We start from the raw sequence: 19,738 nt of genomic DNA on the forward strand, positions 1-19,738 counted from the left end.
AAAGTCAGCAAAACATTGTGACCTGTTGGAATTCCTCGCATCTGGAGATAGCCTGCAGCTGGGTTGCCATAGCAATATGCTTCCCTGCCCCCTGCCTTATAAAACCTTCCACCTGAACAATAAAATTTGAGAGCTTGATCAAAGACTTGCTCTTCTTCTTTGTGTCTTGTGTTCTGTCCCTATGCAGGAGACATAATCCAACCCTGGCAGGCCTGGTCAATCAAGTGTCCATTACAAATGTTGAGGAAAATCCAGGTGGCACATGTGTTTCAATAAGACATTGAGGTCATGTAGTCTACCTTCTGCTGACCATTGAACCAATGGCCAACACAAGAGGGTGTGTGGTCACACAGAAGTATTGTTTTCAAACAAAGAAAACATAACTAACAAAAGGTGAAAAATATATTATGATGTCTTCCTTAAATAATGGTGACTACGACAGTGAACTTAAAGCCAGTACAGAAGATTTTACACTGGAGAAGAACTATCTATGTTGTGAACTGAATGTTAGACTCCTCTCAAACCTGAACATGTTTCAATGTTGAAATCCATGAGGAGGTAGTCTATTGGAGGTTAGTAGGTTAGGGAGGGTCAAGCCCTTGTGAGTGACATTAGTGCCCTTAAGAAAGAGACGCCAGAGCACTGATTTTCAGCCTACCTAATACTGAGACCCTTTAATGCTTATCTTTGTTGGGGCTTGGTCTGATTCGGTGTATTCTAGTGCTAATTGCTGTCCCCCAAGATCTCGCTCCTGCCTAGATAAGCACAGTCTCACAAACACCTGACTTTGTTGTATAAAGCTTACTGTAACAAATTTAAAGTTGATTGTTAATAAAAAGTGCTGAAGCTGCTGACTTGGCAGAAGAGAGAGAGGAGGAGTTTAAGTTCCTGGGTTTGGGTTGGGAGGCCATGAGGCAGCGAGAGGAGGAGAGGGAAGGAACAGAAGATGAACTAAGAACACATGGCCTGATGGAGCAGATGCAGCCCAGAAAGGATGAGTTTTTGGCAAGTAACTTGTGTAGCTGAGAGATAGCTAGCTAGCTGAGAGGGTTGAAATCTGCCCAGCTCCAATGCTTTAAGCTTGTAAAATAAACCTTAGTTTCTCTGTGCCAATTATTTTGGAAGCTTGTGGGGTTAAAGAAAACTGTTGCTTTATTAATTGTTATTTTCCAAATAGAGACCCACAACCATAAATTTATTTTCATTGCTAATTCATAACTAATTTTGGTACTGTTAGAAATCACAATGCAAATACCTGATATACCGGATGTCTGATATGTGATCCTTGTGTAAGGCTTGTTAGACCCACACAGGTTCACAACCGAGACCACTCTTCCTTACATAATGGCTCCTCAGCACACACTTCCTGGGAGAGGAATCCTCACTTAGATGCTTAAGGAGGAGAGGAAGACTTAGGTCCCTGTGTGAGGGACGCAGAATCAACCTTGTTCCAGAAAGCCCACACTGAGAACTTCTAGACAATCTGTGGTACTCGGAACATGCCATGATGTATCTGTTCATACTTCACCCTATTTTCTTGCAGCAGAGCAAGTGAGCGCAACAGGTAGAACTGGGGTCACTTGCACTAGGTGGCTTCACTGAGGTGGGTCCAGAACAACATTGCCCACTTTGTAGGGACGCAGGCTCTGTGAATATCTCTGGAGAGTCAGTAGGTGGTAGAGGTAGTGATTGAAGACCAGCAAGAGATAGGCAGTGTAGACTGCTAGGAGGAGGCAGGATGGCTTGAAGTGTGTGGAGAGCTGCCTTTATAGGTGGAAGGTATTGGGGGAAGCTCAAAAAGTTTGCCCAGTTGAGACACCACCTGAAGTGGTCCAACAGCCTGAGCCTCAGTCTGCACATACACATGGGACACAGATAGCACAGATTCCTCCCCCTCTCCCGGAACCCCCTTTTTTTTGCCCAGAACTTAGAATGAGCATACTGGGTTGGGAGTGAAAGACCCCCGAAGGGAGACCCTCACTCAAGCCTCGGGATGGCGCGCACCCAAAGACTCACAAATGACTGTCTTGCTGTAAACACATGAGGCAGTTTATTGGCGGAGCTCCAGGTCGACACATACCTCATGCAGGAGACAGAGGGGTCGACCCAGGGTTTAGGGGTTTATATGGGCAAGGGTCGGGGGGAGTGGGAAGTTTTGGCGCGGCCACACACGATTGGTTGTTTCAAACATTTGAACATCAGCAAATTGTGTAGGCAGATCTGGGGTAAGCTCAGACTTAATCACATGGGAACAGTCCTTGGTTCCTGTTTTACTCGGAACCCGAGGGTAGATGTTTATCTGAGCTAACGACACATCTGGTTAAACTCAAACCTGGAACATTGTGTACGGGCCTCAAGGGGGGATTAAGCAGATACCATAAGATTGGATGAGGGGTCTTGGCTCATTACTCCCTCGACCATGTCCGGTACCTGTTTCTCTCAGGAATTTGTCCTTGTGTATCCTCCCTATCTTTTATGGCCAGCCGGTCCCTGGAACACTCAATAGGCCTTTGTCTCCTATCTCCCCATTTTTTGTTACTTATCATCTGGGACCTTGGGCTAGCATACCTGTCGACCTGCACTTCTGAGTTAGAGAGCTCTGCTGTTCTGGTTGCTTTAATGCTAATTAAAAATTTTCCCTTTCAGGAGGAAAGGGTCTGTTCCGGCGTCTGGGACAAGTTCTAGGAAGCCTGCCCACCCATGTCTCCTGATCCTTTGGGTTCTAGGGACACAGTGCAGAAGGGGTACCAAGCATGGAGCCCCCAGCCACCTGCTCAGTTTACATGAGCATGCACAGCTCTCAGAGCTTGCCCTGTGGTGACAGCTGGGCTTAGAGACCCTGCTTTCAGGAAAACTAAAAGGGAAATGTGACCAGGTTACAAAAACCAATCCTTACCCAGGCATAGTCACCTCTGGTGGCATCCCCACTGCATATCCCTTGTGATGGCATGATGTTAGAGCTCTCATAGTTGCTTACAGTGAGGTAAGGACTGTTTATTATTTCCACAGTAGAAAAGTGGAAAATGAGGCATAGTCACTTACCCAAGATGAGGGTAGGATTTGAATCCACTGAGGTGCCAGCCCGCACCTAGACAGAGACTAGAGACAGGGGACTAGAGAAAGAAAGACACAAGCCTTGTGCTAAGTAGGCCTATGATATGTCCCAGCCCATGGGACAAATTGAACCAGGGTTCACATAAATGAGAGAGTGGGGATTGAAAGTGGGGTGCAGAGATGCGAGACATAATGTGTCAAATATGGAAATTTCTGATCAAGACCCTCTTTAATGCACACAAGAATATATATCAATAGGATCTATTCTAATCCCACTCTCCCTAGCCCTCAGGCAAGAATACAATGGCCTGAATAGCTCCCTGTAAGAACTTCCTACTTCTCTGAGTAGCTGACTCTATGAACTTCCTTGACCCTTGGGTGGTTCCCAATAGGGACTTCCCTACTTCTTTCAAAGGTAAATAGTCCTAGGATAGCCTAGAACACAAGGCCTCCTCTGGCAAAGCTCAGCAACTGGAAGGTCACAGCATGCAGCCTAAGCAAGAGATTTCTAACAGGACAGAATTTAGCATGGCTCCCTACAGGCCTATTGTCCTGAGGTAGGGGTGGGACAGTGAGAGTGAGCAGGGAAAGTGATGGTGTCTCAGCTGGAGGCAGAATTCAAGAGCTGGCTGGAGCCCCAGTGGATTCAAGACCCAACTCATTTTGGGCAAGTGACTACATTATTGACTTTGGTGCTGTTTTGTTTTATGGGTTGTTGTTATTGATTTTTTTCAGCTTTTTTGTTTGTTTGTTTGTTTGTTTCCCTCCCTCCTAGCACAGGCTTTCTCTGCTAGCTTTTCTCCAACTCACTTCTAAGACCAGGCTGGCTTCTAACACACAAACTCCTCCTACAATTGCCTCGGCCTCCTGAGTGCTAGGTTTATATCTATATGCCATTAGTGACCCTCAAAATATTTCTCTTCTTTTTTTTTTTTAATTTTTCCCTGAGGCATGGTTTCTCCTGTATCCTGGAACTTGCTTTGTAGACCAGGCCAGCCTGGAACTCACAGAGACCCTCACTTCTCTACCTCCCAAGTGCTGGGATTGAAGGTGTGCTCCACCATGCCTGGCTTAAAATATCAGGTTTAAAGTGCATAGGAAATAAGAGCTGTTGGGGTTGTGGTGGCACACGCCTTTAATCCCAGCACTCAGGAGGCAGAGGCAGGCAGATCTCTGTGAGTGTGAGGCCAGCCTCGTCTACAAAGTAAGTCCAGGACAGCCAAGGCCACACAGAGAAACTCTCCCTTGGGAAAAAAAAGTACTCAGGTCACTTAGACACCTAGCCGGGGTATGTGAAAACTGAGCCAGTTCCTTTAGAATGTGACCACTGGTCTTAACAAGGACTGGGGACATGGGTGCTCCACAAATGTCACAGTTCTTTGGTTTATACTCTGCACAGCATGATAGGTGATTCAAAAAGACACCTGTAATGCCTGTGACCCACTGGCCATCAGAACAAGACTGCCTCTCCTCCAGTGCTTTCCCAGCTGTTCGCCTTGGCCTTGCCCCAATGGAACCCGTGACTCTGCGCGTCAGCAAACAGCTAAAGCCCTTCCCAGAATGAGGAGTCTGAGACAGTCATATGAAGTGAGGAGACTAAGGCAACTTTACTTGTGAACTAGGAAGTTATAAACCCTGGGTAGTGAGGGTGAATGTATCTGATTCGCTAGAGTTCTGTGTGCCAGAACACAGTGATGCACTATCCTGTGTCTTAGTAACATGGGCCTTAATCACAGGAAGGAAGGCAGTATTTAATTATCGTGAGTGTTAGGAGATTGGGTTGGTGCCTAGATACAATTAAAGATCATTTGTTGGAGGCTCAGAGCTCAGCATAGGGTAGGGTACTTCCTTGAATTCCCTGGGCTTGATATCAGGCAAGGTCAGGTCTGTATTTCCTATGTGATGCTCCTTACAAAATTCTGAGGTCACCAGATCAGGTGGACTGAGGGCCCCCACTGAGAAAGGGAGTCCATTCTTCATGGAGCCAGCTCACAATCAGATATCCAGAGAAGACCAGACTTCAACCTTAACCTGCAGAGCCCTACAGCTCCAAGGTTACGTTCTTATTAACCTGAGATCAGCATCACCTAACCCCAGGACAAGGCTGAAAGGCTGGAGTCAGTAAGGGCTTACAGGGACAGATGAGCCCTGATTCCCAACCTGTGCATTCCAGGAAGGAGAGTCCTTGAGCATCAGATCTGTGCTTGGTTGCCTGCCTATTCTTTGGGACTCAGTTTGCCATTGAAAGATGAAAGATAAATCTATTATAAAGATTGGAGGGAGCTGGCCACTGGTCTGCTTCTGCCTGAAGCTCCAATGCAGGAAGCAGCAGGAGCCACCAGTGAGGAGAGAAAGCCAGCTGAGGGCTGAAGACAGAAGCAAAAGTCACAGCAATTTCTGTACTGTGGAGGCCAGGCCAGTCACACTAAGGGCAAATTGACTTGGGCCTCCACTGCTCTTCAGAGATGTAGTGTTTGTCTTGAGGTTTTTATCTGGAAGAGGCATTGTCCTCTGCCTTCACTTTAGTCCAGGCAAATAAGATGATGGTGTGAAGCCTGGAGCCACAAATGGACTATGAAATGGATTGACTATGATGTTGTTGTCGTCATCCTTCTATTCCTTCTTCTTCTTCTTCTTCTTCTTCTACTTCTTCTTCTTCTTCTTCTTCTTCTTCTTCTTCTTCTTCTTCTTCTTCTGTTTTAAAATGTTACCATAGCATCTCTCACAAGGAAACTCACTATTCCACAATGTTCACTATTTGAGCCTTGATTCCTCATATTTGGCTCAGGAAATAAAGTATCATTTTTCGTTAAAGCACTATCTTTCTGGATTTTTGTCTGTTTGCTTATTTGAGACAGAGTCTCACATTGTAAGCTGGTCTCAAAGGTGAAGCTGTCCTTAGATTCCTGATTGGGGATTTCAGAGTTCTAATCTTACCCAGAATGTGCAGAGCCTCAGTCCTTCAACTGTACTTCAGTGCACACAAACGCGGTTCACACAGGTTTGCCTTTCCCTCCCTTTTCCAAGCTTGAGGGCATGTGTGATAAACTATGTGTCCTATACATGACATTCTTCTCTGGGTGTCCACACATGGGTCTGTCTCACCGTAGAATCATAGTTTGGAAATTGGCCATGCCTCCATCCCAGAGAGCATCAGATGAGGTCATATGATCATATAAGAAATCACGCACTGAGGTTATTTCCCTCCCAATGCTCCTGTAGCAACCATTAATCCCAGCGGGCAAGCAAGCCCTCCCTTAGTTACTTTACTTCTTTCCATCCTCTCAGCAAATCTAGCAAGTGTGAACAGCCTGCAGAACTTGATAACCTTGGGCAGGCTGTTAGCTAATCTGAAGACACACTGTACACCAGGCTGGTCTTGAACTGAAGGATCTATCTGCCTCTACCTCCTGAGTGCAGTGATTAAAGGCATGTGGCAGCACAGCCAGGCTTAAATCCACTTTTTGGTTTGTTTGGTTTCGTTTTGTTTTTAGAGGCAGAATTTCTCTGTGTACCAGCTCTGGCTGTCCTGGAACTCATTGTGTAGACCAGGCTGGCCTTGAACTCACATAGATCTGTCTGCCTCTGCCTTGCAAGTGCTGGGATTAAAGGCTTGTGCCACCACTGCCCAGCCCTTAAATCCACTTTCTATAAATGTAGATTCATTATATCAGTTCTGTTCATGCAGAGAACCTTCTCTAATACAGCTGTGTTTTTGTTTTAGTGTGTGCTGGAGATATAGATACCTTCCTATACATGTATCCACACATTTACACACACACACACACACACACACACACACACACACACACACACACACACAAAACCCAAAAACAAAACAATCTGTTTCTTGCTTCTCACAACTCCACAGTATTGTCCAATGCGTACCAGGCGAAAAGTAGCTACAGTCTACCTGAACCCTGCATGAAATCACAAAATAAAAGTCTTGTTTCCTAAACTCTCTCTTTAAGTGTGAATTTTCTGGGCAGTTCTGGGGCTGACGGATAAGTCCATGGCCTGCTGAGTAATGGGCCATACACGGTATCTTCCTTGCTTCCAGGAGGAAGAAGGGCAAGTGCCTGCTGAGGGCCTTGAAGGGAGCTGAGACAAGCTCCAAAGTCCCAAGGCGTTGAAGGCGTGGTCACTGCACACCTAGGGAGGAGCAGGCAGCTGAGCAGCAGGAGCTGGAGTCCTCCCTGGGGCAGGGTGAGAAGACAAAGGGGTTGAGTATAGGAGGACAGGCACAAGCGCTATGGAAATGATAAGCTCTGCAGATCCGGAAAAGGACTGGCCCTGGGCTGGAAGCCTGGGCCAGGACCCCCTGTGCTGGTTCCCTTCTGCTCATGTCACTCAAGACACACTAGCCAATCAGAGCCTTGAGGCAGAATTGTCAGCAGGAAAAGGAGGGGAGTTATTCCTGGTCCCATGCTGCAGGTTCCACTCTGTAGCTGAACGGGCTTTAATGCTTCGGTGTGATGTGCTGAGGGCAACTGCTGTGTGCTGTGAGGGGAGCTCCCGCTAGCTTCGAAGCCTAGACATGGTGAGCACAGGGTCACTGCCCACAACCAGGAGGAGCAGAGAATTGAGCCCCAGGAGCTGGTGCAGCGGGTCCTCCCTGGGGTGGTCCTAGTCACTCTTTGGACCAGACTGTGGCCTCTGAATGGGGACTGATCATGGTGTTCCATTAGTTAGCATAGTAGGTATTGTCATTGGTTTCTATAGTCTTTATATTAGCATGTATGCAGCCGGGCTGTACCCTGAAAAAGAGATCATGCCACGTGGCAGATCCATACTAGAGGGTTTTTTTGTTTGTTTGTTTGTTTGTTTTTAATGGGAAGGGAATACCGAGACAGTCTTTGGAGATGGTTAGGAGATGGCTTGGGTCTACCTCGTCTAGTGCAGAAAGTGCACACGCATGCACACAAGGTGCCCACGTGGCTTAATAGACCTGAATCCTGCCTGCTGGTGCTGGCATGTTTCAGAAGACATGCTTCCTGGGTGGCTTTGTATTTTCCGTTTTCCCATGGTCATCAGTGCCTCTAGGGGTGGCTCCATTGCTGCCTGTTTACTAACACTGTATTTCTTCTTTTTTCTTTTTGTTTATTTTCTTTTACTGAGACAGAGTTTCTCTGTTTAGCCCTGGCTGTCCTGGACTCACTTTGTAGACCAGGCTGGCCTGGAGCTCACAGAGCCTCTGCCTCCCAGAATGCTGGAATTGCAGGCATGCACCACCACACCCTGCACACTGCTATCTTCACCCTTTTTTCATTCTGTGGAGAGTTCTTCAGTTTCCATGAGTGTCTAAGCTTTCTCTTGTGTCTGTTGGTGATGGTGTGCCCCATTTATCCTTGGTGATCTGATGCTTTACAAGGGTCACTACAACTTCTTTGTAGTTGTTGAGACTTGTGCTGTGTTTGGGTATCATCAGTTTTGGAAAATGTTGCATGAGTTGCTGGGAAGGGGGTATATTATTTTCTGTTTGGATGGAATGGTCTGTAAATATCAGTTTGGTTGTTTTGGCTTTTAACTTTGGTTACCTGCGGTAGTTCTCTGTTTATTTTTCCTAAAGGACCCGTGTTTTGGTAAGAGAGAGATACTGAAGTCTTCTACTATTAGTACATGAAGGTCTATGGTGATTTAAGCTGCACTTTCTTTTTTTTTTCGTTTTTTTTTTTCTTTGAGACAGGGTCTCTCTTGGCTGTCCTGGACTCACTCTGTAGACCAGGCTGGCCTCAAACTCACAGTGATCTACCTGCCTCTGCCTCCCAAGTGCTGGGATTAAAGGTGGACAGCACCACGCCCTGCAAGCTGCACTTTCTTTTACAATGTTGGGTGCTCTGGTGTTGGGACATAGATGTTAAGAATTTACAAGATATCGTCGTAGACTTTTCTTTGATGCAGTGTCCTCCCCATCTCAATGACTTTTTGTTTGAAGTGTATTTTTTAGATATTAAAGTGGCCATAGAAGCTTGATTCGCTTCATTTGCTCAGATTCTCTTTTTGCCGCCCTTTGCCTTGAGGCGATGTCTGTCCTTGCTGTTGAACTGTATTTGTTGTAGGCAGTAGAAGGACGGATTCTGTTTTAGCATCCATTCTGGAAGCCAGAGTCTTTTTATTGGTAAGTTGAGGTCGTTGTACTGACAGATATCAATGAACAGTGATTATTAATCCCTGGTGTTTTGTTGTTGTTGGTGGTGGTTGTGGTGTGTGTGTGTATATGTGCATTGCCCAAGTGTATGGCATGTGTGTACACCTTCTGTTCTTTTGGTTTTGCTCATGTGAGGTTATTTATGTCCTGTGTCTTCATGGGTGTAGTTAACCTCGAGTCGGATTTTTCTTCTAGCACCTTGTGTAAGGCAATATTTGTAGATAAATGTTGTTAAAATTTGACTTTACCTCATAATGTCTTATTTTATCCCTTTATGGTGATTGAAATTTTCTTGTATAGTAATCCGGGTTGTCATCTGTAGTTTCTCAAAGCCTGAAGCACATGTGTCCAAGCCCTTCTGCTTTTAGAGTCTGCATTGAGAGACAGGTGCAATTCTAATAACTCAGCCTGTATGTGTCACTTGGTTGTTTTTTTTAATTTCTGTTGCAGCTTTTCATAGTCTTTCTCATGTCTAGTGTTTTTATTATTATGTGGCAAGGGGACTTTCTTCTCTGCACCAATCTATTTGTTATTTTGCATGCTTTTTTTTTTGTTGTTTTTTGAGACAGGGTTTCTCTGTGTAGCCTTGACTGTCCTGGATTCACTTGGAAGACCAGGTTGGCCTAGAATTCACAGCGATCCACCTGCCTCTGCCTCGCGAGTGCTGGGATTAAAGGCGTGCACCACCACACCTGGCTTTTGCATGCTTCTTGTACCTTGAGAGACATCTTCTTTAAGTCAGGAAGTTTTTCTTTTTATGGATTTATTAAAATATTTTCTGCACCTCTGAGGTGGTATTCTACTCCTTCGTCTATTGCAATTAGTCACAGTTTTGGTCTTCTCATAAGATCCTCGAGTCCCTGGATGTTTTATGCCAGGAAACCTAGGTTTTATCCTTTTTTATTTTTTAATGATGGATCCATTTCTTCTATTGTATCATCAGTGTGAGATTCTCCCCTCCATACACAATCTGTGAGGGAATCCTGCCACTGTAGTTCCTCATTGTAGTCCTAAGACTTTCATTCCCAGGATTCCTCCATTTTCAGCTTTTTTTATTGTTTCTATTTCCATTTTTAGACTTTGAAGAGTTTTATGTCTTCATTCAAATGTTGTTTAGTGTATCTTGGCTTTATTTAAGGGGTTGATTGTGTTTTCCTGGATCTCTTCAAGGAATGTATTCATTTCCTTTGAGGACCTCTGTGAAGCTTTTTTCTTATGCCTTCAGCTATGTTGGGATATTCAGGACCTGCTGTGATAGGATAGCTTGTCCTTGTTGGTGACTTAATTCCTGGCTATTTTTGATTATGCTCCTATGCTGGTATCTAGGTATGTGGGTTTGATGTGATTATTGTTGTAGGTGTTGATTTCTGGGTTTGTCTTGTAGAGGTGGGAGTATTATTTCCAGGTTTGTGTTTCCTCCCTGGATATTCTGAGAGTGTCTTGGCTGAGTTTTGGCCTTTTTACTGTCCTGCTTGGCTGCTGTGTTCATGGAGGATGCTTGCTGTCCGTAGAGGCTGGGAAAAAGGAGTACAGGGAGAGATGCCTTTAGGGATCCACAGCAGGTGTGGATGGGATAGGCGAGAGGAAGGTGCCTTTGGTGTCCAGTCCAGTGCTTGGGTCAATTGTGAAAATCAAGGTCTGGGCTGAGAAGATAAGGTTGTAGATCTGTTGACAGCCTACCTGGGCTTTGGTCAATCATGGAATGTGATCCATCCGGAATGTGTCTGCCCAGATAGTGGCTTGGACACAGAGAGGAGGCAGTTGGGTATGGTCTGTGTTCTCTACAGGAGACATGGTAAGTGGGGAGGAAGCTTTCCCTGGCATTCTGTACAGTGTGTGAGAATTGGGTGTGTGGTAACAGATATTGGGATGTTGTTGGGCAGACTACCTGGTCTTCTGTCCATCAGGGCTTGTGGTTGAGCAGGGTGTGTGTGCCCATAGTTAGTGGCTCAGGCAAAGAGATGAGGTAGGAGGAGAAGGGCAGATGGGGATGGTCTGTGGTGATGACTGGAAGCATGGACAGGGGGAGAGGAAGATGCATCTCCAGGAGCAACCCTGAGTAGTGACTGGGTCTCAGGTACCAGAGAGTGGGGAAGATCTGGATGCATCCCACCTAGTCCCATGCACAATGTCTTCATACTGAGCCATCATGTTCTCAGGGATCAATTATTTACCACAATCAGCTCAGTCAGGGGTTGTCAGGGGAACAAGGTGGTAGGCTCTGACTCCAGATGCTTTTACTAACTAGACAAAACAGTTCTTTTTTTTTTTTTTTTGCGTTTTTGAGACAGGGTTTCTCTGTGTAGCCTTGGCCATCCTGGACTCACTTTGTAGACCAGGCTGGCCTCGAACTCACAGCGATCTGCCTACCTCTGCTTCCCGAGTGCTGGGATTAAAGGCGTGCGCCACCACACCCGGCGACAAAGCAGTTCCAACTGACCTTTGATTGGTCCTGGCCAGCTTGTGGCCAGGGGCAGCTGTATATGCAGCTGGGTGTCACAGACAGGAGGACAGGTCATAAAGGTTTTTCTTGGCAAAATTCCAGAGGCCTCTGACAATCCAACATGATATCCAGACATCTAGAACAACTGTGGAGGCTTTGATTTTTTTATTTATTTTTAATTTTTGAGACAGTGTTTCTCTGTGTAGCCTTGGCTGTCCTGGACTCGCCTTGTAGACCAGGCTGGCCTCGAACTCACTGCAATCTGCCTGCCTCTGCCTACCAAGTGCTGGGATTAAAGGCATACACCACCCCGCCCGGCAAATATTTATTTATTTATTTATTTATACATATTCTCTTCACACGTGCGCCTGCCTGCCACAAGAGGGCACAAGATGTCATTGTAGATGGTTGTGAGCAGCCATGTGGTTGCTGGGAATTGAACTCAGGACCTTTGAAAGCACAGACTGTGCTCTTAAGCTCTGAGCCATCTCTCCAGCATGAGTCTTTGATTGACCAAGTTCCAAATATCTCTGGCTGATCACTACTGTCCCTAAATATTATGTGTGGTCCAAGTGTAAAACTGTTTAGAAATCTGTATTTTCTTCTAAAAGTGTTTTTTCTCTTTATTTCTCGGCCCTTAGAAATTTCATACATGGAAAACTTTTTCCCACAGAGAATATTGAAACGGCATCTTGCTAAAGTCTTAAGAAAATAGAGTTTTTTGCTCTGACTGTGAGCACCCAAGCAGAAACTGTAGGAGAGAAAGTTAGGACCTTGACACAACAGTACCTGGCTAGGTACTGTTACTTGTAGAAACATTTGTTAGATATGCTTTGAGAGCCCTAGAAGGGAGCTTGGATCATCGAGTTTTACAGATATTTTATGACAGAGGCCCCCTTGGCAGTTAGCCTAGGCTTGCATAGCATAGCTGTTGGTCTGAGACTGGAAGTAGGTCAACTTTTTCTTTCAATCATATTTAGCTAAAGGAATGATGATGCTATGAGCATCTTGAAAACACATTGGCAGCAGCCTGGGGAAATGTATGATTAAACTTTCCTGTGTATTGTTTAAAAACATAAATATCGGGTCATGCTACTCATTGCTTGAAAATTGATTGATTTTTGTTGTAGGTTACAAAACTCCGAAATGGACTATTGACTCTTTGGATGATTTTTACTAGTGGCTCATTAAGCACCACAATGTAAAAAGTAAGAAATAGTGTAGAAATAAACACATGTCTGTGGTTTGTAGGGAAAGCAGAGCAGTAGGTAGTATCAGATGCAGTCCAATGCTGAGACCGAGGCAGGAACTTTCAAGGAGGTGGTCACCATTCCAGGGCAGGCCCCTGCTCTGGATTGGAAGCTTAAGAAGATGCCCTAAGGGTGACACTTAATCCTTTTAAGTATTGAATTAAGGGAAGGGTAGGCCAAGTTATTTCTAGTCCCAGGTAGGAACTTCATACAAAATCTGCTTTAGGTGGGCAAAGGAAGGTATGAGCCATTCCAAGATAGAAGCCCAATTGACAGGACCACCCACCCATGCTATACTGTTCCTGGAAGGAAGAGGCTTCTTCCTCTGTGGTTTCAGTTCAGCACTATTCCCGCTGTCTATTTCCAGAGTCATAGCCCCAGTGAGGAGACTGTGAGAGTTCATTGCCTGAAGGTATAAGGATAAAGAAGCCTGGGTTGTATTTGGAGACCACAAGATGTTGAGTTAACTGAGCTATGAGAAGTCAGCCATGGAAAGAGGCATGTAGGGAGTGGAAGTAACCAATCAGAGAGATGTATGACAAGTTTCAGGGATAGGGACATCTAAACCCTTTGAGACTGCAGCGGCATGTATCAGAGACAGAGCTAGAGGATTTGTTCTTTGCCTTCTATCATGGTTTCTCGCCTTTGTCCTATCTTCCCTCACTCAGCACACATTCCTCTCTTTGGAATGGGAAGGGCTATCCTATGACAGTGAAGATTAGAAAGTTGTAGCTTGTTTTCTGAATTGAGAAGATGTGGCCATCAAGAGATTGTCTTGAGAGTCAGAAGATAATTTGGACATTTGAACAGTGTCCAGGCTGTTGCAGTCTACTAGGATCATTGAAGTTGACTAAATGCATTTTCATCATGGGATGACCATGAGCCCAAGGTGACAAGAGTCAGATGGAATAAAATCACAAACACTCCCAGAAAGCATCATGTCTTTGCACACTTGTTTGTGATTTGTGGGTTATGGGAGGAGCTTATGGAAGTTTTTGTAGTCGGACCCTCTCTAGGTTCCTTATTGGGGATGTGACTTGAGTGTCTGTGGACTCACCCCACTTCCTGTCTTCCTGTCTACTGTGTTGTTGTTGAAATTCATCAGTTTCATTCTCAAGCCCTCACCATTGTAGACTGTTCCTAAATGACATAAAATACAGTAGATACAATTGCTGTTCAGTGCTAAGCTAATTTGCTAGCCAAAGTTGTTCTAATGTTAGTTTTGTTGTTGTTGTTTTTGAAGTCAAAGTTTCTATATACGTAGACCAGGCAGGCCTCCAGCTTAGAGGTCCACCTGACTCTTTCCAGGGTGCTGGGATTAGATGTAGGCTAACTTTGCTGGCTTTTGGTTTCTTTTCATGTCATATTAGTGGCTGATGTGCCTGGAATATAGGTTCTTGTAATTGTCAAGCATATGCTGTTGTGCTGACCTTCATCCACATGTTGGATATTGAAATTTGGCAGAGACTATATATTCTCTTTCTCAGGATGGCATGTGTTCATGACATTAATACTCCCTGAGCCTTCTGAGTTGTTAGATTGCAGGGGTGTGTTTTGTTTTTAGTCTTAAGAACAGTTCATACGGTTTCTGTGATGAGGGCTCAGTACTGTTGATGTTTCTTACCTTTCTTTCTTTCTCTCTCTCTCTCTCTTTCTTTTCTCTCTCTCTGTTTCCTTATCTGTTAATTTTCATTTCTCTTGAAAGGCTATATCCTATTCAAAGAGTTCAGAAATAATAGAGGAGAATCTTACTCACTTTCCTAGGTGACATAAGTCACCTAACATGACCTGCTGAGTACATTAGAACTTCTGTGTCAGGAAATATGTGGAAGAAGCCCAGAATTATATGAATTCTATGTCAGAGAATTATACACTTCCAGTGTGGTCACTATCATGCTTCCTGTTGTACACATGTATTGGATATTTTAGGGTGCAGTGAACTTGGATGATGTGCATGTGAACTTCACTCGGGAAGAGTGGGCTTTGCTAGATCCTTCCCAAAAGAATCTCTACAAAGATGTGATGCTGGAGACCTATTGGAATCTCACCACTATAGGTAAGACTGTGACAAAATTTTTTGTTTTCAATTTTTAAAATCCAGGGCAACTGTTTCTTTGCTATTGATGCTGTTTTGTAATTTGAATTGAAAATGAGGAGGGATGAGGTGATTACGTCAGGCATGGCTGTCAGATTCATTGAAGGGAGTATCATAAGTTTGACCTAATTTCCAAAGATATATCATATATTTTCTGGTACTGTGTTTTAGGTTACAATTGGAGAGACCACACTATTGAAGAACAGTGTCAAAGATCAAGAAGATATGAAAGGTAATTCTCATGTGTAAGCTGATATGAATATGCATCCCAAGAAAATGTAACATGTCCTGCATATTTTAAAGGAAAGCACTCCTTTATGTGTATTGGGGACAAATACATTCTCACAAAACCATGTCCATGAAGGTCTTTTTTTTTTTTTTTTGGTGTTTCAAGACAGGGTTCCTTTGTGTAACCTTGACTATCCTAGACTCACTTTGTAGACCAAGCTAGCCTGGAACTCACAGCACTCTGCCTGTCTCTGCCTCCCAAGTGGTGAGATTAAAGGTGTGTGCCACCACACCTGGCTCCCTTAGTGTCATAGCGTGTTATACGTGTAGCATGTATCTCAATGTGCACAGAAAGTACACCTATGGGATAAGTGATAAGTATATGTTCAAAACTTTCTAATAAGCACATAGTCCATAGTAAAGCAGTTTAGTGAGGGGACAGTTTGTCAGAGTCAGGAAGGTCGTTGTGGAGAAACCTTAATCCTTACACCGCCTGTCTATGAGGAACAAGCATGTAAGTGTGTGACTGCATTATGGAGCTCTTTCACTTGTTATTCTTCTTTTAATAGCTATATCTTATGTCACAATGGATACAGGCCATGTGAGCAAAGCGGTATTAAAAGAAGCACCGTACCTCTGTGTCCCAGAACAAACAGAAGCTATGTAGTAGTCCCCACTTTTGAGTAGACTTTCTGAATGTGATGCAAGTTTTCCGATCACTGGCTTTCCAACTTCATTGGAACCATCCCACACTCACGATGCAGAAAATCCCTATGAGTACTAGGAATGTGGAGATTCTTTTTGTTCTGGTTCACCTTGTAAATGTATGACTCACACCTCAGAGAATTTTATGAATGGAATCAATGTGGGAAAGCTTTGAGTTCTTCTTGTTTTCTTCAAGTACATGAAAACCTATAGAAAAAGGATGCTACAAATGTAAACCATGTAATAAATGCTCTGAACATCACAGATATCTTCAAAGTCTCAAAATGACCCCCAAAGAAGGGGAGCACCATAAATGGAAACAAAGTGATAAGATCTGATTCTTTTTTATCATTAGAAAACATTGTAAAATTAATTCAAAAACATAAAATGATTCATAAGTGTACTGAAAGTGTTAAATTTTCACATGTGCCAATTATCTTTGCAGGAAGGAGAGAAATCAAACAAGAGAAAAACCTTTCGAATATCCTGTATGTGATAAAGCCTTTGCATATCACCGTTATCCTGAAAGACTTGAAAGAGTTGATGCTGGAGAGAAACTCTATGAATGTACCCAGTGTGGTAAAACCTTTACACGTCAAAATAGTCTCCAAAAGCATAAAAGAACACACACTGGAGAGAAACCCTATGAATGTAAGCAATGTGGTAAAGCCTTTCTACAGCACAGTAATCTCCAAACACATAAAAGAACACACAGTGGAGAGAAACCCTATGAATGTAAGCAATGTGGTAAAACCTTTGCACATCGTAGTCATCTTAAAATTCATGAAAGAACACATACTGGAGAGAAACCCTATGAATGTAAGCAGTGTGGTAAAGCCTTTGCATATCACAGTAATCTCCAAACACATAAAAGAACACACAGTGGGGAGAAACCCTATGAATGTAAGCAGTGTGGTAAAGCCTTTGCACAGCGCAGTCATCTTCAAATTCATGAAAGAACACATACTGGAGAGAAACCCTATGAATGTAAGCAATGTGGTAAAGCCTTTCTACAGAACAGTAATCTCCAAACACATAAAAGAACACACAGTGGAGAGAAACCCTATGAATGTAAGCAATGTGGTAAAACCTTTGCACAGCGCAGTCATCTTCAAAGTCAGGAAAGAACACATACTGGAGAGAAACCCTATGAATGTAAGCAGTGTGGTAAAGCCTTTGCACAGACCAGTCATCTTCAAGTCACGAAAGAACACATACTGGAGAGAAACCCTATGAATGTAAGCAATGTGGAAAAGTATTTTCACATCACAGTAGTCTTCAAACTCATGAAAGAACACACACTGGAGAGAAACCCTATGAATGTAAGCAATGTGGTAAAGCCTTTGCACATCACAGTAATCTCCAAACACATAAAAGAACACACAGTGGGGAGAAACCCTATGAATGTAAGCAATGTGGTAAAGCCTTTGTACAGTACAGTTATCTTCAAAATCATGAAAGAACACATACTGGAGAGAAACTCTTTGAATGTAAGCAGTGTGGTAAAGCCTTTGCACAGCGTAGTCATCTTCAAACTCATGAAAGAACACATACTGGAGAGAAACCCTATGAATGTAAGCAATGTAGTAAAGCCTTTGTGCAAAACAGTCATCTTAAAAATCATGAAAGAACACATACTGGAGAGAAACCTTATGAATGTAAGCAATGTGGTAAAGCCTTTGCACATTACAGTAATCTCCAAATACATAAAAGAACACACAGTGGAGAGAAACCCTATGAATGTAAGCAATGTGGTAAAGCCTTTGCACATCATCATAACCTCCAAATACATAAAAGAACACCCAGTGGAGAGAAACCCTATGAATGTAAGCAATGTGGTAAAGCCTTTGCACATCATCATAACCTCCAAATACATAAAAGAACACCCAGTGGAGAGAAACCCTATGAATGTAAGCAATGTGGTAAAGCCTTTGCACATCATCATAACCTCCAAATACATAAAAGAACACACAGTGGAGAGAAACTGTATTAATATAAGCAATGTGGTAAACCCTTTGCACAGCACCGTTATCAATGAAGTTACATAAGAACACACCCTAAAGAGAAACCTTATGAATGTAAGCAATGTGCTATAAAGCCTTTGCACAGTACAGTTATCTTAAATCATGAAAGAACACACACCGGAAGAAAAGCCTATGAATATAAACAATATGGTAAAGCCTTTGTACAGCACCTTGATCTTCAGTGTCATGAAAGAACACATACTGGAGAGAAACCCTATGTATGTAAGCAATGTGCTAAAGCCTTTTTATGTCAACAGTGATCTTCAAAGGCCTGAGAGAACACACACTGGAGGGAAATCCTGTGAACATATCCAATATCGTAAAGACTTTGGACATCATAACAGTTTCCAAATACATTTTGAAAACTGATGTGGTCAATTCAAAAAAGTCTGAAGAATGTCATTGCATTTAAGAAGCATATTATGATTCTTGATTGTGTAGGTATGTCTTTCATTGTATATAGGTCTTATAATTCATAAACAAATACCCTGTGTCTCAAAATAAAAATATTTGTTATATTTGAAGTTGTGCATGGTAAGGATTGTGTTTGAACTATTATAAAGAATAATGTGTTAAAACGACCATGCTGACCTTGTATATTTAGTACTATGAATGGATTGGTTGGGATTTGGTGTTGTAGAGCTCACATATTTACACTCAGGGCTTTATTTCCTCTGGCAGAATTACTTTATTAAAGTGATCCTTTATTTTTTAAAGTAACATGTTGGTACATTTTCTCTGTTGCTTCTAGCCAAGAGCTTTCAGTCTGGCAATCAGCATGATCACATGGTGTGAATGTTTTTTGCCATCCTTCTGTAAATAGTGAGTTCATCATTAATTCTGCATGGCTTCTGCCTGTCTTAATGCAGGCAATAAGATCATAAGCCTCTTTTCCCCAGTATTGTAGGCTTTCAAAACTACTTTAAGTTATTAATGCATTTCATATTTCTGCATAATCTATATTTAAAATTACATCTTTTCAGCACTTTTCTCAACTCATTTAGATGAAATCTTGCCTTAAGCTCCCAAAATGCTTTGCCATTAGCTTTAATGTCCATTTATATGTTTAACTTAGTTTCAAATTCAGGTTCTGTGTAGTAAAAAAAAATAGTCTCCAAATACATAAAATAACTCATACCAGAGAGAAACCCAATGAAAATATCCAATGTGGTAGAAAGTGTGCATATCACTGTCATTTTCAAAGGCATAAAAGAATACATACTGGAGAAACGCCCTATCAATGCGTAAACCCTTTGCATGTCATAGTAGTCTCTGAGTACATAAAAGAACACACACAGGAGAGAAACCCTATGCATGTAACCAATGTGGTAAAGCCTTTGCATGTTGCAGGCATCTCAAAAAACATGAAGGAGGCCAGGCGTGGTGACGGACGCCTTTAATCCCAGCACTCGGGAGGCAGAGGCGGGTTGATTGATGTGATTTCGAGGCCAGCCTGGTCTACAAAGTGAGTCCAGGACAGCCCAAGCTAACACAGAGAAACCCTGTCTCGAAAAAAAAAATACAACAACAACAACAACAAAAAACCATGAAGGAATTCATACAGGAGAAAAACATGATGGGTGCAATGAATATGATGAAGCTTTTGTACATTCCATCATGAAAGAATTCATAAGGAAGAACAACCTAATGATGGTGATGCCGCTGTACATTTCTATAGTGCTCATCATCATGAAGGAAGTTGTACTGGAGAGAAGTTCTGTGAATGGAAAGAATGAGGTAAGGCCTTTGTGTTATGCGGTCTACTTAGATCCAACACAGGTCACACCCCAA

At 43.2% G+C, this 19,738-nt stretch overlaps 2 protein-coding genes across 2 annotated transcripts in view; both read left to right on the forward strand.

Moving 5' to 3' along the window:
* LOC311583833 (uncharacterized protein) overlaps positions 1–19,738 on the forward strand; it is a 122,581-nt gene that overhangs the window by 55,924 nt on the left and 46,919 nt on the right. The gene's annotated exons all lie outside the window — the stretch shown is intronic.
* LOC311583831 (uncharacterized protein) lies at positions 14,905–18,525 on the forward strand. The gene is made up of 3 exons (XM_084757748.1): positions 14,905–14,951; positions 15,162–15,222; positions 16,369–18,525. Exons 1-3 carry the CDS (start codon positions 14,918–14,920, stop codon positions 17,969–17,971), a joined length of 1,698 nt encoding a protein of 565 aa, XP_084613874.1. The 5' UTR covers positions 14,905–14,917; the 3' UTR covers positions 17,972–18,525.

This window comes from Acomys minous, assembly GCF_964271855.1.
Source record: "Acomys minous genome assembly, chromosome: 14".
NCBI classification, from domain to species: domain Eukaryota; kingdom Metazoa; phylum Chordata; class Mammalia; order Rodentia; family Muridae; genus Acomys; species Acomys minous.